Genomic DNA, 22,015 nt, shown 5'->3' on the forward strand with positions numbered 1-22,015 from the left:
AAATATATTTGAATAAGATTTATTTTTCTGATAAAAATAATGCTTTTCAGATTTCTGTATTTAAGTCAGTGCTAACCCTGGTAGCTCTCATTAACTTAGATTTAACAGTGAGATGGGCCGGACCTAAGAGAACAGGGACCCCAACTGAAAGAATAAATAGCCATGCAGTAAGCATCGTAGTTAAGAACTTTGCATTGTATTGTATTGGAACAAGTCTGCTATAGCCATAAATCTTATTTTCATTCATAAAGTCAGCTAATTACAATGGTAATGCACTGTAGAAGGGATGCTATCTTTTAAAACATGATGTTCCAAAAATATTTTATTACTTTTGTTGTTATTACTAAAGAGCATGCCCCATGCTTCTTTCTTAAATTTTCCTTTTCTGGGAGAGACCCAAAGTGTGGTTCTTTTTCTCTTTATATGCTTAATGAAATCTCACTTTCCAATAAATATACTTTTTTTTTTTTTTTTTCTCCTTAGAAAAAGTAGTAAAAAGCACATTGTTGGACAGTTTTTCTCATGTCTTACTGTAGTGCCCATGGATTGGGGCTGTGAGGGTTTTTTTTTTTTGTTTGTTTGTTTGTTTTTGTTTTAATACAAACAGCACCTGCTAATGGCCTTTGTTTATAAAGGTTTAAAAATATAAAGGAGTCTTTATTGTTTAAAGCTTCAATACTACTGGTTTGAATTGCTTCATTGTAAAGGCTTCTGCATTTTTTGAGAAGGCAAATGACCAAAGTCCCTTGATTGAACAGCAGAAGAACAAGGCATGGCTATCTAGGTGGCCTGGGAAGATTTTCTGCAAGTGGCCACCCATTGCTTGGATAGTTATTGGAAGAGAGGCACGGGGCAGCCAGCGCCAAGTCGCTCTGTTCAGTATGGATATCCATGGTGGTAACTCCCGTGGTGACGGTAGTCATCTTGGTAACCCTCCTGGTAGCCCTGGTGGTAGCTGTGGTAGCCATACCCACCATACTCATCATCGGGGCACTGCATGCCCAGCGACTGCTGAATTGTCATTTCCTGGCGCCGGAGCTGCATGGAATCAATCAGGTCGTACACAATCGCCATAGACCACATTGGAGAAGGATACCAGGATTTGACATTGCCGTCTTTCCCCACTAGAAGCATGGAGAAATATTCTGGGCTAATTTGGAAATAATTCCGAATGTCTTTCACCAAATTAGCTGGGATGTCTTCTCGGTCTACGGTTGAGCTTCCTAGAAAGTGATAACGTAAAATCAGCATTAATATTTTGTTTAGGCCATGAGGGTTTCTAGGTAAAAAAATTAGCAACAGGAGATAGGATACAGCCCACTATTTGGCAATATAAGATTCTTTATAATTTCCAAGTTCAGATCCATTTCCTGGATCTGAAATGAAATTACTATGAACTACGGATGTATTTTTAACAGCTTTTTAAAGTTTAGTAAACGTGTCCTTATTCTCTAGCCTGAAGCTACCTACTGTAGTGTGGTACATCTTTTTGTCACCCAAAATCCATGAACTTCTTTGATGTCTTTGCAGCTTGGGTCACCAGTTTATGTATTGCAGAAGACGTGTGAAAAACAGTAACAGTGAAAGAAATGAGAAGAATTTAAGTGTGATAGAAGAATTGCAGGATATAGAGCCTATAGAGCCTCACTCTTGAACTGTCATAATATGTGAGGTATGGAATGGGGTAGATGTCATTTCCTCTTTAATGTATATGTTCTGTGGTAAATCTGGTGAACTCTAGGCTTTTAAGTCTGAAGTCTGTGTTGGGTAAATGAGTAGAAATTGTAAGACAACTGAGATCAGTGGGCACATATATACATAGTTGGCTTGGCAACAGGACTCTTACAAGGTGGCACCCTGCCTTATAGACTTGAGGTTCTCTGAAAGAAGTCAGCAAGCAGGGGGTTAAGGGTGGCCTGGCTGATAAAGGCTATGTGAATTTTCAGAAGGCTTCAAAAGGTCCTTTGATAGCATGGTTGAAGCAGAAGAAAAGTGGGAGTGAATGTCAGTTTTACTGCAGGGATGGATAGGGATTAAATGTGTACCTTTTTCCCACACACAAGAAATAAGGGGAATCAAACAAAGGTATAGGGGCCAAATAAAAGGTCCTTCTCTAGAAGTTCTCACAGAATATGTTCTAGAGGCCAACATCAATTCAAGGGGAGATCAGACAAAGATCTGTTGATCTTAACAAATAAAAGCTATAAACAAAGTCGTGAAGCCTCCAGTAAAAAATCAGTGGAGGCTGCAAGAGTGTTGATGGAAGAAGTCTGACATCAACTTCCTCTGTTTATTTTTACTCATACATGGACTTAATGTTTCTGTGCTGTAGAAGGACTAGAATGCTTTCATGCACAAAGCAGTTGAAGCACAGATGGGATTAATAAGCTTCTTTCTGTCTTTGTTCCTCCACTGATGGAGGCAGTTGTTTGGATTATGTAGTAGAGGAACCTGCAGCATTTGACAATGGGACTCTCTTAAGGATCTACTAGAAGAGCCTGCTGGGAGGCAAGTGGAATACTAAAGAGAGCTTATAAGAAAGATGGAGAAAGACTTTTTACCAGGGCCCAGAGACTGAGCTAGGAGTATTAATTTTACGTAGAGGGTAAATTTAGATTAGATAAAAAGAAGAGGGTTTTTTGGGATACGGGTGGTGTGGCCCAGAAACAGGTATGGATGCTCTCTCTCTGGAAGTGTTCAAAGTTAGATGGGGCTTTGAGCAACCCGATGAAGTGAAAGATGTCCCAGCCCATGGCAGGGGGTTGGAAAAAGATCATCTTTAAGAGGTTCTATTCATTGCAAGCCATTCTATAAGTGTATAAATGAGGGATCCATAGATGACAATCTGCTGAGTGTGTGTCCTATTAGCCCTGCAAGCTCTTAAACATGAAAAAAAGGCAGACATCCCTGGCTTTGTCAGTAAGGCTGGCAGAAGAGTGTACTGAGGAGACTGTAAGCTTAGGCGGGAAATCAAAATGAGAGATGGATTTCAGATATTTGTTCTTTCCTTTCCTTAAGAACTTATATAATATTTAGCACAGAAACACCAAGAAAGCTTTTTGTTTGCTTTTTGTTATCTCATTTCTTAAAAGAGATGAGATCAAAAGAGGAAACAAAAGAGGAAAAAAATCTTGCTCATCCCTCTAAAGAAATTACAGCAAATAAGTACTCAGCACTGTATAATGCCCTTCATGGCTAGTACTGAAGAAACTGGAAACAGTCACTTACCATTAATTGGATACAACTCTAAGACACCTCCAATATCTTCTCCAACTCCCAGCAATTTGAGGATAGTTATGTGGCGTAGACCTGTGGAGGAAATGAAGAAAGTTTTGGGGTCAGCCCAGATCTTTGTGCTTATCTTTGGGCATTTTTTAGTTTAATCAGCTGGGTCTGTGCTTGCTAAATTAAGGCCCAGTCTCAGCCAGCCCTCCAGGAGAGTTACTTATTTCTATGGAGTCCCTGCCAGTCACATCACCTGTCCCAAACATAAGGAAAAAGGTGATGTATTGAGTAAATGTGCTATCTGTTGCATAAAGCTGTCCAAGGACAGCAGCATGGTGATGTGGTTCTGTAGCATAGGGATACAAGCATCAGATACGCCAGTAAAATGCAGAGGTCATTCTTCAACTCCAGAATCTTTCTGCTCTGTTTTCTTCACTAGTAAAGCTTTTACTTATCATACACAGAGCAAAAAATTACTTAGAGACAATATCACCTATGCCAGTTAAACTCTGAATCACTGAAGGGAATAGTTTATGACAGTCACTTCTTCTGCTTGTTGTGTGCAGAGGCTTGGGCTGTTGCCTCTGCTTTAAAGACAGACCTTAGGGACAGCAGAAACTCTTCATGTGACATGAGTCAAACAAAATCTTTGATGTAACTGCTTTTATAACTTGGAGGTAAGATACTTGGAAACATATCACTTAGTTAAAACACTCATTGACAGATGCTTTAGAAACTCACTGGATCATGTTTAAGCTGTCCCTACCAGAGGGTGGGGATACTTAACTGTTTTGACTACATTTTATTCTTCAGAAAGCATTTTGCAGTGGCCCGTGTCACAGTTTACTTTGGTGCTTTCCAAATGAGGTGATGTTGAGGCTCTGAATGAAAGCCAGGTGATTATGAATAAACAATCATACTGTGCAGATCTCCCTTCTGGTGCAATTGAAATACATTGAAATGGCAGCTGATGAAAGGGGCCTGTTTCATTCTGTTGCAGGAATAAATTCTAGACCCTGTATTGCTAGGAACTTAAGGAGTAAGTCTCTCTGCACTTCATGACAAAAAGACAGAAGAGTGCCTCTAGGTCTTGCTCTTAGTTGTCTCATGGAGGAGCCCCTCTCTCTCCACTGACTATGTAGGTGAATTTTGATGTATCTAGTTATGTCTGGGAGAGCCTTTATTGGATTAAAATTGCTTCCATTAATATTTTTACAGATTTGGGAAATGAAGAAGTAAGGAAAAAAAAACCCAACCCTGATGTCCATGCATCTCCCTGATGCCTGGCCCAGTTCTCAGTTGGATCTTAAAGGATCTGCCCTTACCAAAGCCTTTTCCTTGTGTTTTTAAGTTTTGTGGTACAAAAAAATGCCCGAAACGACTATTAGTCTCCTGAAGTACAGTCCTGAAGACAAGCTTTGGAGTGCTAGCATTTTCTGCTACATTAGTGTAATGTTTCAGAAATTATTCCAGAGAACATTGTTTAGTTGTCTTAGCTGCCACTGTGCTGTACTACCTGCTTAGCACAATCTTCCATTTGGATCTGGAGGAAAGTTTCCAGTTGTCGGGTTCCTCAGACTGTCCAGGTTCAAACTTGAGCAAAGGAATCCATCACATCACCAGGAAGGATGTGGTTTAGGGGAGCAAGAATATAATTCCTTTAGACTCACCAAAATTGCAGGCTTGTCCACTGAGAGCAGCAAGCTGCTGGGAATAAGCCCAATCTTCATCACTGGGAGCAGAGATCACCACCAGCCGCCTTCTCCATCGGAACCTGAAAAGAGAGCGTGGCCAGGCACGGTCATGACATGTGACTCAAGTCCTCCCAGCATTTCTGTTCTCTGCAGGCTGAGATATGTCATATCTCTCACAACTTCTAACTAACAGCTGGGTGGGAAATCTTCCCAGTTCTGTTCCATCACTGTGAGAGGATAAAGCTTGTTTTGAATTTTACAGCTCCAAAACTTTCAAAGAAACACCTGCAGTGCTGCTGCTTCACCAAACAAACACTGCAAAGTTTATGATCTTTGCTCAAAGCCCCTTCAGTAGTTACAGCAGTGCTGAGAAGTGTATATTCAAGAGAGAAGGATTCCTGTGGAATTCCTCACTAGGCATTTAGCTTTTACGTCATTCACCACTGCTGGAACTGCACAGTTATTTTGCAGTCCAAGGGCTGTCTGAGAATTAGGGTGTATCTTCATTTCAGACATAACTCATACTTCTGTTTAAATAATCACTGACCTCTTTTTTCTTTCCTGCACCACATTTGCTCAAAATACCTTCAACATGGCTTTAAATGTGAGCTTGCTTCTAAGTGTGTTGTTGTGTTAGCCTGTGGCTGTATAAGGCATGCATGGGGCAATAGGATAAATCTTGGAATCTTTCTTTAATAGGGATTACACCACCTATCCAAGATTGTGCACAAGGATCTCCTTCCTTTTCTGTCAAGGAAAGGCAGTGCCATAAGGACACTTGAAATCTTTAAGAATTCTAACTCTAGAGGTTTTTAATACTTTCTCAACAAATTGTTTTTTGAATATAAGTAGTTACCCACTTAAACTAAATAAATCAGATTTATAGGAATTTGCAAAGCTGCAGAGATATTTTTACAGCAGGAAATGATCTTTTAAATGGATGCAGATGTTACTCAATTATAATAATAGCCTGCTTTTCTGCTGTACCATGTGAAAATCTCAAAATGAAGGCTAATGCAAAGGGTCAATTCTGCTTCCTTTAAGAGAAGCTGAAGATATGGTGGGACTTGCTCAAAGTCAGAGAAGACTTTTAGAAGAGCAGGGCATGCTGATGTCGTTGCTTGTTGATTGGTACAGATTTTTTTTTTACAATTAGAAAAGTAAATCCTTGAAAAGCAGACTACAATTTTCAACTTTCTCAGGAAGAACAGTAGAGACATGAATGTGTGTTGTGTACAGTTAAGTGAATGGGAATGAGAAGCATTAAGGATCACATATGTTACGTGAAGAAAAGGAGGAAAAATTTGTGTCATTATTCTAAAAATGGGAAAAAAAATCTTTGTGCTATTTTGTATAGAAAAGCACCTGGTTATATGGACAGTGAGTGAGAATGTGGTCATTGGATCATATTTTGCCTGGGGAAAAACTGTGAGTCACTTTAAGATACTTATATATTTATTTCTGTTTTTTTTTTTTAATATCTCCTTTGGAGTTACACCCAGCTGGAAAGTGTTGAAAGCCTTTGAAAAAGCTTGTTTATTCCCCTTCCCCAGCACTTGGTGTGCTTATCTGGGACTACATCTTAGAAATTAGTTCAGTTGGTCCTTCACAGCTGTTAGCTTGCCAACACCAATGTACAGATTTCTGCTTTATTTCTGACATCAGAAGTCATGGACCAATACTCTTGACAAATCTACCAGACCCTTCCCTGTGTGGATCCTTTCTTCTTCCTCTACCTTTTTTGCATCCTGTTCCGATGTGTGATCCCAGAAAGCAGCACAGCCTGTATCTAAGTCTTAGAAGGGGACTCACCCCCATACTCAAGGTTTTCTTCCTTCCGCATGTGGCTTTTAAGCATTAGTCTAGCTGGCTCTGGCTCTCATGGTCTCCTTTCACACCAGGCAGGTTTGCTAAGAACAATATTGGCTTTATTATAACTGAGCTTTTCAAGGAGCAACACCAGGGAGATGACGCCAGGGCTCTTGTTCAACTGGGAACAGGATACTGGACAAAGCTGGAATTAATTTTACTGGGAATCTGACCAGTTAATGTGGCTAGAGAAGTTCACCCAATATTTAAAGCCTGGTGCTTAATTCACAGACAATAAATGCATTCTGTGCAGCAGCAATTCTGTTTATAGATGCAACATTCTGCATTTTTCGTGCCCAGTTTTCTAATGTGTGTTTATTACTAGGGCTGTTTTCAAGCAAAGAAGGATTTGTGGCCTGTCCCTTTCCAGTATACAAGCTCTTTCTTGTGCTGATCAGCTGTTTCCAAACTGTGGTTCTTCTTGGTGGTCTCAAGGATGAATCACTGGGACCTAAACAGGAGGTGGTCAGGTGGGGGGGGTGGATCTTGTTAAAGGTTCTGTTTCTGTTGAAGTGGATGTTGAATTTTAAAATGTTTATGAACCAAAAGCCTATTCATTTACTTGATGCTCCTTTTCCTCCTTGTCATAATCCATCATGCTGCCTCAGTTATTTTTAAAGCTGTCTGACATTAACAGTGTATTCTCATGGATTCTCTCAGTAGGTGAGGAGGATGCAGTTGTAACAGGTAAGGTGTAGAATCATGGGGTAGCCCTAATTTCATCTCAATTATCCTGTGATAATTGAGAGAGCTCTTCTGTGCCCACAGTCCAGACACATTTATAGCCTGGAATTTAGGTGTCAAGGTAGAGTAATAAACCAGCATGTAGAGATTGCATAAACAAAACTGTCTTTCTGCAGAAGGTCTTCCAACATTTTGCAAAAGACATCTGCAAGACCTTTAATAATATGCATGACTAATATTGGCAAAGACAAACTGTTATCTCAAGCAGGATAAGAAGGAAGTTAGAGAGAATTAATTACTGATTTGAACTACATGGAAGGGATTAGAATGGGATTAATGAGATTGGGATGGTTGATGATCAAAACACATAAACACTGTGCTTCATACATTCAAAACGTTGAACTAACATATGTGAATTAATCCTTATTTACTCTTCTAATGAAAATCAGTTTTATTATATCCATGTCATGATGGAGAAACTAAGGTACTGAAAATCAGTGTCCAAGGAAGGTTTAGTTAGTAAGGAAACATGCTTCCTGTCTTCCAGGTTCTATACAAGACTGCATTCAGCTCTGGCTGCATCTCTGTATTTGCTTAACATTGTAAATCCTGAGAAATCTGTATTTTAAAATCCTGGAAATAGTTACATGGGTATTTTTCCAGTACAATGATAATTAGTAGAACTAGCAGCAGATAAGAACAGAAGGTGATACCTGGATAAGAAGCTCTCAAGGGATTGCTTCTTATCTTCTTTGCAGACAATGCCTTCTTTTTTCTGTCTTTCCATGTCTTTAATTCGTGATTGGAAGGTGTCAATCAAATCAAACACAGACTTCATTGCTATGGGTACTTCATAGTATTGCTGTTAAGAAAAAATAAACAAGATAGGTGGGTATAAGGATGCTCATATTAGCAGCCTTTCTGCATGTATCACAGCACTGTAGGATATTTAGAGATCCAAGTATTCTAATTTGCATGCAAGCAGCAAGGCCTAAAACAGATCAGAAACAATGGAAAATATAATTGTTTTTTTCAGTCAGGCTGCCCTTTGGAAGTGGCATATTTTCACTATTTGCCCAAAGTGATGAGGCCAGGACATTGCAGTTATTATATTCTTATCTAATGCCATTCAACTAGAGGATTGTCCTTATGCAATGTGCTGTCATCCCGCTGAGCAGCCAAACTGTGTTTTAGAATGCCAGGTACTACATTAAAACCCTGTCAGGTATGGAGAGGTTTTGTTTCTCATCATTCCTGCAGAAACACACAATTCTTAAGATCACCTAAGTGCAGAATATGAAGATAGCTACCTAAGTTCTGAAAATTTTACTTACTGTTCTTTTGCTTGTCCTGCAGCAATAACCAGGTCCTGCTTCAGTATCTTATGTGCCTCACATACACAAGTGTAGTGTAATTTTCTAAATTTTTCAATTTTTTTTAAATACGTTTCCAATGCATTTTCATTCAAGAGACCTGAGTTAAAAGAGTTGAAACCCTCACCTTGACCTTCATGTCAGTGTCTGTCAGCACCATGAAGAAATCATTGTAAGTCATCCCATACTCTTTCCTCAACTCACTGATGAGCTGTTGGTCCACAAGATCTTCATCTTCTATCACTTTCATGGGCTTTTCGTTATCTTAATGTCAGGCAAAGGAGAAACAAAAATAGTCATGGAATCACACAGCCCTCTGCCTTTAATTTTGCCTCAAAAGAAAAGGGAGATTTTTTTTCTCAGGAGCTCTCTTCCTGCTGCATATTCAATGTATTACAAACCATGTGTGTGAACTTTTCATTCATATGACTTTAACTGTCTAGTTTTCCATCCCAGTAGTCTTTGAAAATCAGTCAATCCTAGGGCTCATGCACTTCAGTATTTATCATTTGTACATTCTTTTGAAAATTTTTCCTTTTTTCTGGAAAGATCTTTGGGATTTTTTAACATGCTCATACATGTATATGCATGTACTAATCATTTCACCCACTCCTGAAATGTAGCCACTTCTGCAATTGAAAGTAGATATTTTGACAATACGTTCCATGTGGAAATGAAACAGCATAGGTGATTTGGGTCAGTAAAATATAGCTAGAACAACTTGCAGTTGGCCAGGACAGTAGAGTTAACCTTGCCAGTCTTAAAAATTTACATGTAGTGACTATAAGAAACCAGAAACTGTTTAACATGCCTTGAATGCAATGCTGGCAGTATACCTCTCTAGATACTCCACTTGGGCATTCCTTCCTCCTTCTGCTTGCTGATTCTAGCAGCCTGACAGGCAAAAACTTAGTTTTGAATATGACTTGTACCTACTCAATGGTCCAGTCTAAGAAAACATTCTGAAACCATGAGAAAAGGACTTCTGAAGGCAGAGATTTGAAGACAAGCCTGTGGAGGTACTGAGGTTCCTTACATGTGGAACCAGGGTGCATTGCAGTCAAGTCCTGAAAGTCTCCATGTCATCAGCACAGCCTCAGCTGCAGCATCCAGCACAGCCCTGTACAACTGCAACAGTGCTGAAACAAGGCTCCATATGCAATTGGAAAGCTAAGGACAGGCTGAGCCACACACCAGGTGAATGTTACCTGGGCACCAAGAGCTCCCTGCAAACACTGCTTGCCTATGCCCTGTGACACCACTATGAATGTTATATTCATATCCTCACTTAGAAATCACAGCCATGGCTTAATGACCTGCCTGAAGTCAGAAGCACAGCAAGTCATCAAGAGGTAGAATCCAGGGGTACAACTTTTCAGTCCCTTGCTCCATAATTATTTGTCAGCAAATAGAGACGTGATTAATTGATCCAAGTTAAGCACATAGCAACAAGAAAGATTTGAGTCATTGTACAGCAAAGCATTTGAAATAATTTTGCAAACGTACGTGACTTTTAAGGACTTTTTGATCTGATTCAAATTTTGCAGTAGGTGCATCCTTTTTATAGAATGAATGAAACTACTGAATTAAAATTTTGGGAAAATATCTGAATGAGAATCTGATCTTTAGGCTTCACATCTTGAACCCACTGCTTACAAAAAATAGCAAAGTCAGCAAGTATTAAAATTTAGTTATACTTATCATGCTATATATCTAATTTATATGATTTTTCATTGTTATATGTACCTCAGTTTAAATTTTTTTAAAGAATGAACAAGCAATATTATTAACTTTTGATTGGATGGATTGCTAGATGTGCAAATTGGTTATGCTTCATAAATATATGTAAATCCTGCATCAGGTGCTTCATGAGTGAGGTTTATGTACTATTAGTGGCAAATATGACCATTAAAACATAGACCAAAAGTTCATGTATAAAAGCAAATACTATCTCATTGGCTTAGATGGAGATAGAAAAATGCAAAAGTTGTTATTGTGAAATATGATGGAAAGCTGCTCATGTACAGGAATATCTTAGACCAACTGACCTATGGCACCCTTCTGCTTTAAACTCTAGATATCAATATGAAGTTAGCCCTTTAGAGTTTCTTTTTAAAGAGATTTTCTTCCAAAACTTAAAATGAAAAGAAGAAAATTAAGTTACAGAGTGATGCAGAAAAATTCTGTATCAAGGAAAAATATAATGCCACAAAGGCTGACCTGCCTTTCAAACTTGGAAGTTATTTCTATGGAGAAAAAAAGAAGTTAATCTATTTACCTCTTTCCAAGTCACTATTTGTCCTTGACCTCTGCCTCATAAAGGACATCTGGGATCTGCATGAAGATCCACAAGAGCTGAGACTATGCTGCTACCTGCAAAGTCCGTTCTCTCTTTGCTTTTTCTCTGAAAGAATGGAGAAATATTTCTCCATACATCTTTGGCAGCTAGACAGGCTGGGAAGATGAGTTATCTTGAGAAATAATTCCAGTGAGTTTACAAAGAAGGCCAGCAGGTTGTTTTAGCAGGACAGTGGCCAAATAGATTAGGTACTTGCTTTGATTATTGGATGGGTAGAGAGGGGCTGATATTTAGTTGATTAAAGTCCTGTTTCCCATAGGGAAAAGAGACCACATTTGCTAACTTGGGCTGAAGAGCAGACCTCTGCAGTGACACTCAGCTTTTGTGTCATTCCAGTGGGAAAGTGGGAAATACTCTCTGGTTTTACTATGAGCTAATCTTGACCAGTGTCACTGAGCTCTTTCATTCACCACTTCTAAATGTGTTTGAAATTTCAAGTGAAAAGTCTTCTGTTGACTTTTCTGCTGTTGTCTTTTGTATTTCAGTCCCAAGACGCAGCACTCAAATTAGACCTCATCGTGCTGGGTGCTCAAGCTTCTCACTACAGAAACATACTGTGTACAAAATGTTTCTTAGGAGCCTTTGCTGCCTCTGATGCTCACAGTGAGTGAGCCTTGAAGAGGCCATACAAATAGGAAGGGTGGAGGAGAAGGGGATGTAAAACAGAAAGATATTTGTATTATTTATATGTATTGTATGTATTTCTATACAGCTCAGGATTTGGTGTTTTGGGCAATATTATAAGGTGAATTTCATGTAAGGTTTAACCTATACCCTTCTAAATCTCCTGTTTTTCTTCAACAATTTAATTCCTCCTGTGAGAACTCAGCTGTTGTATACACTTATGTGGTTTGGTAAAATTTGGATGTAGGTTAAGTTTGGAACAGGCTGAAAGAGTATGGTCTATGTCAAAGTGAATATCTGAATATTAGCCAGACTAGAGCTAAATATAATCCTAAACAGGCTTTGCTGTTAGGCAAATTGACAGGCAGATGGATCTAGGTACACAAAAAGTGACCTTGAGTAACCTTGGCCTGATGTGGAAAATCCTGTACTGCTGCAGATTTGCTAAGGAGGTACACAAATGGACAGTCTGGCAGGATTTGTGACTCACAGTCATTCAGACACACAAGGCTAGATCCTGCCCCTCTGAGAGTAGCAGAGGCACAACTGGAAGCCAGACATAAATCTGTGATCTTCTGGCCATTTATATGCCAGACCTGAAACACCCTGGAGCTGGTCAGGTCCTGAGCTTTCTGTTCCATCACATGTCTTTTCCCAAGGTTTGGTAAAACCAGATGAACTTCGAGGGGAAAGATGTGGTGGACTTGTAAGCAAAATTAGAAGCTTTTATTCTATTTGCAGTATAGAATTGTAGAATATTTGTATTTCTTTGGATTCATCCACCAAAACACTCACAGTGATGTTAACCTTTAGATGCAGACAGAAACAAGACAGTTCTATGATTCAAGAGATAACTAAGCTTAAGTGCTTTGCTGGACTGCAACCTGAAGTCTTTGTCCAACCGCTATTGTTACAAAAGGACAGGTTTTCACTGGCTTTGGTGGGTACTTCCCCAGGACCTGAACATTGACAGTAGCTGTTTCAAAGCTACCTAAGAGAAATGGATGTCCAGTATCTATCACCTATCTACATGGAAACTCCGAATGTGAAGAAGGTGGCAATAAATATGTCTAAATTAGCTATTTTTCAGGTCCTGCATAGTCTTAGATTTTGACCCAAGCTGGGGTGATTTTTCCCTTTGCTGTCTGTATTGTGCCCATGAGATGGAAATAAAGTATTAGAAGAAAAAGAACCTAGCTGGAAGTGGTCTATTTTCATGCTGCTGTTGTTCATGGTGCCGAAAATGGTGATGACTGAGATCTTCCTCGTTGCCATCTTGCAGAAGCTCTCTAGGTACTCATCTCGCTGCTGTACGTACATGGTGTTGTCCGCCTTGGGGGTTGTGATCAGCTGGTTGGTGGCAGAGACAAAAGAGTTTGTTTAGTACAAGGGATGAAGCAGGTGATTATTTTACTAAAGGAGAACTAGTTGCTGTCTGCAAACTGGGCTCTCTTTCCCATAAAACTGTTATTAATTTCTGTTTGGAGTGTACCTTAATGGCCAGGCCTGACCCAGAGACATTCAGGCAGCTAGAGGAAAACCTTCAGAAGCATGTACAGCTGGTTGCACCAGCTCCTCTGCTGCTTCTAGTGCTGGTAGAAGAAACATCACTATATTTTACTGAAATCCACATGCTCTCCTTTTACCCTTTGCCCTGCCAGTCCCACCAGGTCTGCCTCACAGCCCTCAGTGGTGCTGTAATTCACAGTGGGAGCCCTGGGAACACTGCAGGCGCTCTGCCCTCATCCCATCGTCCAGGCAGGGCTCCCTTGGCTGTTTTGACTGCCAAGGGGTGAGTGCAACTAGGTCTATATGAGTACTTATATAACTGATGGCCATCTAAGAAGACCTTGAAGACTTGCTGAGGCCACTGTGACCTCATCTGAAAATGACTGATTCTGCTTTTCTTTGTTCTAAGCCATGTTGATATCTTATGGGACCTACACTTGCTCAAAGGCACAGCTCTGGGCAAAAAGAGGAACAATTACAACAACAAAAGTATAAAAAGCTCTGCATTCTACAGTACTTACTTCGAAGCCTTCTAAGGATTGCAAAGATTTAATTTTTATAACTTGAGAGCACACGATTCAGATCTTCATCAGTGACTGAGATGAAAATATTCCAGGAAATGGGTGTGTGTAACAACATTCAGTGATTCTATGCAGCAGTTTCCAGCAGAAGATGCCTAGGAATGTGGCAGATTTACCAATGTAATCATTCTAACTGGCAGCACTGATCTTCAATCAAGCACCTGCCACTGATCCCCCAAAGGGAGCTGGAATATGGACTCAAGTGTTCTGATTTAAGGTCACAAATTATCACCAAAATCCTTCAGTTACAAATTTATGCTTTAATCTATAACAGGAATAACAATTTTCTGTCTGCCTTCTGAAGTTTGTGGGGCCTGAAGGCTAATTTTTGCTGTACACTCTTTATAAATCCAGTTCATTAATGTAAAAACATTTCCGGGTTTATAAAATCTGCCTCTCATTTATGCAAAGGCCCCTGGCATAACTGCAGCTTTGGGACATGAAGGTGAATGAGGCTGACAGACACAAAAAGGATTTGGTTTCTGGGTTACAGTATGTAACACATTGCTTTTAAGTTGCATATTAAAATGCTTCAAATGAAAAAAAAAGAATCATGAGAAGGGTCTAAGGACTGAGATGAAAAACAGACCATTGGTTTGTATTGTCTCCTCCTAGTTTTAGAGGTCATAAGCTGGAAAGCAGAGTCAAGCCCGAATCTGATCCGCTTCATCAAACCTTGTAGAACAAAGCAAATTTCCAATCAAAGCTTTGTGCCAGGTCTGTTTTAACCCAGGCTGTGTATGCTTTATCACTGTTTGCACCACAGAATCACAGGATGGTTTGGGTGAGAAGGGACCTTCAAGATCATCTTGTTCCAACCCTTCTGCCCAGAGTAGGGACACCTTCCACTAGACCAGATTGTTCAAAGCCCCATCCAGCCTGGCCTTGGACACTTACAGGGATAGAACATCCACAACTATCACTCTCTCTCTTTTTTATAACCTCTCTTTAGGTACAGGAAGGCTCCTATAAAGTCTCCCTGGAGCCTTTTCTTCTCCAGAAGAACAACCCTTTCACCCAACTCTTTCACCCTGCTTCCATAGGAGAGGTGTTGCAATTCTCTGGTTATCTTCTTGTTCCTCGTTTGGATGCATGCATATGTGTGTGTGCATATGCATATACATGCATATGGATATATATGGAGTATTACAAATAAACTGTCAGTTGGCATTTCATCACCACAAAGAAATAAACAACTCAAAATCACAAGGCCAAAATTTCTCAACATTTTTAAGACTGCAATAAAAGCCTTACTACAGAGAGGTGAGACTGTTGGACTCAAAAACCACTTTTTCAGTTTCTGCACCTGGGACTTACATTTGTCATGAATTGAGCTTAACCCAGAATAGACTTCAAAATCCCAGATATTTGAAATTCACTCTGAAATCTGAAATTGTTAATGAGGTAGAACTTTAAACCCTATGTCCTTCTCAAAAGGTGTTTGGAAAAGGACTGAAACAATGTCCTTGGAAGCAAGTTGGAAAGACAAAAGTACAGCAAAGCAATGGGGAACAGCTCGGGTTGAGCTGCTTCTGCAGAATGTGGGCAAATTCTCTAGAGAGGGAGTTTCAAGACTCATAATTGACAGATGTAATTGTAAGGATTGTTCCCCTAAGGGAACTGAACAGTTTGATTGGAAGGAATGCAAATAGGCACGTGTGTGGATTCAAAGAAGCTTGAGAAGTTCTGTGCTGTGAATGCTGTGTGTGGCAATGAGAAAATATAGAGTTCAGCCACTGCTTTTACTGATAACCAAACCAAACCTACTCTTCAGGCAGCGTCAGAGTAAGCAGGCTGAGGATGTTATTAGATTCTGAAAAAGTGAGGTACAGCATGGCATAATCATTTGTCTGCAGTGAGTTCTGGCCTGATAACCTGAGATTGTGCAACTCTTCTCTCAGAGGTCCAGCTGTGAGGTGGCCCAGTATCAGAAGGTTCAAATTTCAGACAGTTCTTTAAGTTGCCAGGACTGTGGTGGTGTTATGAATTAGCAGCCTGACATCTGTGAGCTTTACTTTTGGCTCTTTTATTTTCAAGTTTGTTTATATTTGTCCTGACACTACATATATTCTATAACATTGAGACCAAATTTCAAGGATCCTGACTTCTGCATAGTTTCTCTCTCTGAGCTTTTGTTTTGGCTAAATATTAGCTAACAAGTAACTAAAAGGCTAATAATATTTGCAAAGTTCAGTGAAGTTCAATTTTTTTCAAATATATGCCTTTTTTCCACTTCTAGTGCTAGCTTTGCAAGGTCCCCACATCTTGAAGAACGGGGAGGGGGAGAAGAAAGTTGCCTTGTTTTCAGGCCCATGAATCATCAGCAGAATGATTCATTACATTCCAATGGTTGAAATCTTAACTTGGCATCTTAGCGTGGCACCTTAGCTATTTGTACTGGAATATGGAGCATGAAAGTCAAAGGCATTTGTGACAATGGCTATTGGACAATAACTGTGAAACAGACCAGCTTGCAGCAGGATAATTGCAAGAAACCAGCTCCCACAATAATATTTTAAAGAACTGTTTTCCAAAGTGTACCCTTCAGGATATGTGTCATCTGCCAGAAAAAACATTTGTACTACAACTAAAACTGTTTCCTGTCCCAGGTGAAGTGATTTTCATAAGTAGTTGGAAAAACATGCAGCACTATAAAACCTGGGGGCAAGTAACTCCAGACCATGCTGAAGTTCTCAGGCTTGAAAACTTACCAGATTGTTACAGTTTAATACAAACAGCAGGAGAAAAACCCAAACCAAAATAAAGTTTGCGCAGGATCTCTGAAGATGTCTAGGAGATCTGAATGCCAAATTCTCATCAGATCTTAATCCCAAATTCTCCATCCCTCAGGGCATCTGATCACAAGGCTTTGTGCATATCCTCAGTCAGACATGCACTAGTATTGCCAAGCCATCTGGCTTGCTTCCAGCTTTAGGACACCAGCACCAATATGAAGAAGGTGTGCCAGCTGGCAGGACATGCAGAGCACTGAAACGTGGTAACTTTGGCAAGTACCCCAAGGTGACAAATGGATGTAATACACACTGGAACCTCATTCTATTGATCTTAATGATACAGATCCTGACACCTACATATCCACTGGAAGCAAGATAATCTGATGGCTATATGGTGACTTATGGAAGTGGCTGGGAACAGGTTTTTATCCTAATATCTGGACGACTGATTTTTATACTGCATGTAAGATTTCCAATATGAGGCTGTGAAACATGTTGAAAACAATAATTTGGGTCTATAAATTTTACCCCTTAAGACAAAAACTTCAAAAAAGCGTAATACAAGCCACCATAAACTTATAGTTCCACATGTTCCTACTATGAGGGAGATGTGACTTCATTTAGGTAATAAAATTCAGATGAATGAATTACTTACAATGAGCCTCCTCTTGCCTTCAAAATATTCCAGGAGGTTAGTTACTGATTTCCTGGGAGGCTGTAGGAAAGTCTTCTTGTTGGGCTTAGGAAAATCCTCATTCTCAGTCCTGCTTCCCTTCTTCTTCTTACTGCGGTCTTTGTCCTGCTTGCTCTTTTTTTCAGCTTTGACCTTCTTAGACTGCTTCTCACTCTTCTGCTGCTTGTCAGGTCTGTCCTTCTTCTTCTTCTTCTCAGGTTTATCCATTCGGTCATGCTTCTTTGATTCTTTTCCTTTCTTTGGGGGAATATTTCCTGCTACAAACTGTTCCTCTAAATGGGAAGTAGCAGGCTTGCTCGGGTCATATTTATCTTCATACTCATTACTGAGTATCTTTTCTTGGGTCTTCTTTTTTGGTAGTTTAGTCTTTGTTGGTTTGTGTTGCCCAGGTGTGACATTCAGGTCCCTGTGGTTGAAGTCCTTTCTGTCAGTTCTGTTATCTTTAAATCTACCCACGTTTGCCTTTGTATAGTGTGCTGAGGGAGCTGTTGGGAGTTCTGTGGAGGTGTCATAGCGGGCAGCCTTGTTTGGTTTCCGTGTGGCTGCCACTTGTTTCTCTTGGTGGCTTTGCTGCCGGTCCCTGCGGTTTGTCTTCCACACAGGAGAGTAGAAGTCCTCCGAGGCTGTGACTCGTGGTGTGGTGGCATCAGGGGCTACTGGCAGCCTGTGGTACTCTGTGGTGGGATGCAACTTCATGGTCCAGGTCCTCTGTGTGCTGGGGAGGGGTGTAGTTGTTGTTGTAGACCGGCTGGCTGTTGTCACTGCATGGGTGGTGGCACGAGTAGTTGTGGTGGTGGGAGGGAGGGTAGTGGTCCTTACTGTAGGCAGAGGAGTGGCCACTGTGGTTGTCATTGGTTTCCTCACTGTTTTGGTCCTTGTTGGCTGATTATTGCTCTTCCTTGGATCTTCCTTCCTTGCTGACACCTGGACATGTTCACTGCCAGGGGTAGGCTGCATGCTGCCCCCATTATTGCCTTCCTCAACCACTTGCCCCTCCACCCCAGCTGCTTTGCATGTCTGGATAAAGCCCTTCTGTCTCATCTTCTCAATTTTTCTGATGGGGTTCTGATCAATGACTTCATACATGGCCTCTAGCCTGACTGGATAAGGATACCTTTCCTCCACTTGCAGGGTTTTCTTCAACAGTACCATGCCAAATTTCCCTTTCTCTAGTTTCAGAAAGCTCATGAGCTTAGGGATGAGGGCAGGATCTAGTGGCTGTTCCAGGATTTTTCCTTCATTGGTTATCCTTCTAACTTTCCCCCCTTCTTCCCCTTCTTCATGGAACAACACAATCTGCTGGATGTGCCTCTCAGCCAATTCACAGTAAACGTCATTTTTCAGCAGGCTCATCATGAGCCGGTAGTAGCCCTCAGAGGCATGGGGGGCAGAAATGACCCATACCCGATTTTTCCCTGCAAAGCTGGCCAGGACATTGGGAGAACTTGACCCTGAAGGAAAACGTACCACTCGTGACTGGGTGGCAGAGGATATCCCTTCATCCTTTATCATCCCGGATTTGGGGTATTTGGCTGCAGCTGTGAGTCTCTGTACCAACCTCATTCTGGTCCCCGTGCCCCTGGCCTGGGAACGTGCTTCCCCTTGTAGGAGATTGGCAGGTGGCTTTGGAGGTGCTGAAGAATCCCTCTTGGTGACAGGGTGTTGAGGATTTGGGCTTGAATTCCTCAGAGATGCTCCAGACCTTCTCAGGAGGCTGCTTGAAGCCCTGTAAGCCAGGGGCACTTTCCTAACTCCATGGCTCCCTCTTTCCACTAGCCTCTCTGTCTTCTCAGAGCCACACACTAACCACGCTGCCCAGAGCAGGGCTAAGCTGAGAGCTGGCCTCCAGTTCATTGTGCAATCTGTGCTGGGGGGGGAGGAGAATGAGAAAAATTAGATGTTAACTGTATGATGATATCTTGCACAAGTGATTAAAAATGCAAAGCATAGGCTGGCTTGTTTTGTGTGATTTATAAGTGCTTGATTACACCTCAGTTCTGCCCTAGTGGCTTTGTAAGTTTTACAGTTATTTTTGGAAAAACACAGAATGGATCACTTTATGAAAAAATGAGATCATCCTTCTGTAACATGATACTGTCTATCTAAAACGACACCGTGATCTGCATCCTTCTCTCTCTCTCTCAGTCTCCCCGTTTCTGTCCACACTCTCACTACACACACATGCAAAGACACACAGCGTAGGGGTCCTGTACATATAGCAGAAAGACAAGAATGTGACTTGAAACTTACACTCTCAGGGAAGTTCCCCTGCCAGAGACGAGTTTTCACGTCTTTTTCCTTTAAAAGGAGACCAGTGCCATACAGCTTTACTGTTGTTCAGTGATTTATCTTTATGCAGCCCAACAGGTCGCAGAGCCTGTTGTGTGTCTCTCAACTTTCTTCTTCACCTTCTTGACAGGCGGGACGAGGTTAGCGGAAATTTCCTTTGTGATCTCTGCTTCTCCATTTACCTGCAGGTCTGGATTTTTGCTGTACCGATTACCCACACAGGCGGGGATTTCATTTAAGAAAAGGGAACTTCTGTCGGCTCCAAGTCTCTCTCTTTTAAACTTCCCAAAACTCCTTCCCACTCCTTGCTTCCTCAGTCCCGTTTAGCTCCTTTGTTTCCAGAGAGGAAAGCACCAGCACTAATATATTTTCCAGGCTGAAGAAAAACACAGGAATGTGATGCTGGAAAAAAAAAAAAAAAAAAAAAAAAAAATCAGAAAGGACGCTTCCCTTTCCCCTTTCTCCACACTTCGACAAAAGCAAATTGTAAAACACTCGTCTTTTTTTTCTTCTTGGCTGGCCGCGGTCCCAGAAATGTCAGGGCAACCCCAGCCCTGCTCCGAACCAGCCTCAGACAACGGTGGCCACTGGAAATGGGGGAAACTTCACTCAGGATTTAACAGCTCAGCAGAACCCGCCTCCTCCCCACTCCGACACAGGGAGGGAGGAGGAGGAAGGCTCTGGGGGCTGAAACACTGCACAGCATCACAGAGCACTTCAGAGAGGGTGACTCCAGCCTTAACTCTTTCCTTCACTCCTCCCAGCTCTCTGCTGTTCTCCGACCTCAGCCTTTTCTTTCCTCCCACCAAGCAGACACTGTCTGGATAAAAAAGTATGTTTCTCCTTCAGTCTCAATAGCAGCTCTGGTGTTTGAGAATTATTATTTTAAACCTCATTAATTCTGCTTTGCCTTTGTGCTCTCTTTGTTTTTTATTGTTTTCTGGGAATTCCTCAGTGAAATCAAATTTTTCTTCACTTTCCAACCAGTTTCTCTTTCAGGTCCTCGTGTATGTCAGTATATTCTTTCCTCAAGCATCATATGGGCATGACTGTTGGTAAATCTGTAGTTTTTAAGGAGATCAGGTTGTTTACTATTGTACTAAAATTAGAGTCATATCTATTTCCCATGAATATGCCCCAGCAATGGAAAAAAAAAAGAGAAAAGATACAAAAATACCTACAGAGACAAGGGTAAAGGCAGGGTCATGTCCTTTGCTCTCCCTTCATGGTGTAAATGACACCATTCTATTGAGCTGACGTAAGCTGGCATAGCTCTGCTGGCAACACCTGGTCTTCAGCTGATTCACACTGGCTTCAGTGTGCTGAGCACCTTCAGTGTAAAACACCACTGAACTGTAGCTGATGGTAACACCTAAAAATATCCAAGACTTAATACTACTTTAACTGTTTCCCAAGATTTTTCTTATTGACAGGGTTGTTTTACGTGTCTGTGATAACGCACTGGATTTGATCCCAGTTATATTGTCTGGACGTGAACATGCACCTTCTACATTCCTTGATATTAATATTTCAAAGAAAAAAAAATTCCTTTCTTTTTATCTTATTTTCTTAGTTTTTATTAAATTTTCAAATGCACTGATAAACATTAGTAGTGGTTTTGCCAATATGCATTCAGTTTGTGGTTTGCCCTGGATACAGGGAGAATGCTGAATGCCTGTGCTTATATTAACACAAGGGCAAAAATGCTCAACCTTTCCCAAAATATCACATCCTACATTCATTGGGAGGTAAGAGGACTTTACCTCTCACAAGAATCACAAACCTGGCATTCTGTGGTGTAAGGGTGGGTAACATTTTCCACTTCAGTTAGTGTCAAGCCTGCTGGTTTATTTATCTTGACAAGGAAAAAATGTCATTAAAAATTACCTTGTTTCATGATGACATTTTAAACAGACTGTAAATAAAAATGAGGTTTTAGTTTCAATGTTTCATCTAGTTTCATCACAAAGATTTTAAAAAGAAGTGACCCTACAGTGCTGAAGCCAAGTATTTGATTTGGGGTAAATCAGTTTAAAAATATAAACTTCCTCAATTTTCTTGGTTCGGTAATAATTTGAAACCACACAGAGGCAAAACATAACTCATCTGCACAAGTCTAATGAAGCCAAGGAAAATATGTTCAGTCCATGACAGCAGAGGAAAGAAACAGATTTCCATTTTAGCTTTGCTGTCTATCCTATACAATTATAAAATGCTGAAGAACTTCTGGGAGGACTTTCCTTCACTTTCCAAACCTGACTGAAGAAGTAGCATGCTACAGAATCTGCCCTAAGTGTATTAAAGAGTGGCAGATCAGTGAAAATTATAGGTTGTAATGCAGGTGTAGGGAGGATCTAGCACACAAGAAAATATGCAACA

At 40.7% G+C, this 22,015-nt stretch overlaps 1 protein-coding gene across 2 annotated transcripts; it reads right to left on the minus strand.

The window, feature by feature from the left end:
- Positions 1-176: 176 nt before the first annotated feature.
- Positions 177-20,288, minus strand: CCDC80 (coiled-coil domain containing 80). 2 transcript variants are annotated; one of them, XM_056500116.1, is made up of 8 exons: positions 19,598-20,288; positions 17,309-19,209; positions 13,022-13,178; positions 8,973-9,109; positions 8,186-8,334; positions 4,896-4,999; positions 3,229-3,309; positions 177-1,223 (listed from the first exon to the last, which is right to left on the minus strand). In XM_056500116.1, the coding sequence occupies exons 2-8, from the start codon at positions 19,199-19,201 to the stop codon at positions 877-879; spliced, it is 2,868 nt and encodes a 955-aa protein (XP_056356091.1). In that variant the 5' UTR covers positions 19,202-19,209; positions 19,598-20,288; the 3' UTR covers positions 177-876. The 2 variants fall into 2 exon arrangements, with proteins under 2 accessions (XP_056356091.1, XP_056356081.1); XM_056500106.1 differs by having other exon boundaries at positions 17,309-19,214; positions 19,598-20,237.
- Positions 20,289-22,015: the final 1,727 nt, after the last annotated feature.

The sequence above is a fragment of the Oenanthe melanoleuca genome, chromosome 1 (assembly GCF_029582105.1).
Source record: "Oenanthe melanoleuca isolate GR-GAL-2019-014 chromosome 1, OMel1.0, whole genome shotgun sequence".
NCBI classification, from domain to species: domain Eukaryota; kingdom Metazoa; phylum Chordata; class Aves; order Passeriformes; family Muscicapidae; genus Oenanthe; species Oenanthe melanoleuca.

Coding starts and splice junctions, on each gene's coding strand:
- CCDC80 (XM_056500116.1), bottom strand. CDS start 19,201: ATGAACTGGAGGCCAGCTCTCAGCTTAGCCCTGCTCTGGGCAGCGTGG. Junction 9,110..13,021: donor AATAGACCACTTCCAGCTAG/GTTCTTTTTCTT, acceptor CCTGACATTAAG/ATAACGAAAAGCCCATGAAA. Junction 1,224..3,228: donor AGAGTTGTATCCAATTAATG/GTAAGTGACTGT, acceptor ATCACTTTCTAG/GAAGCTCAACCGTAGACCGA.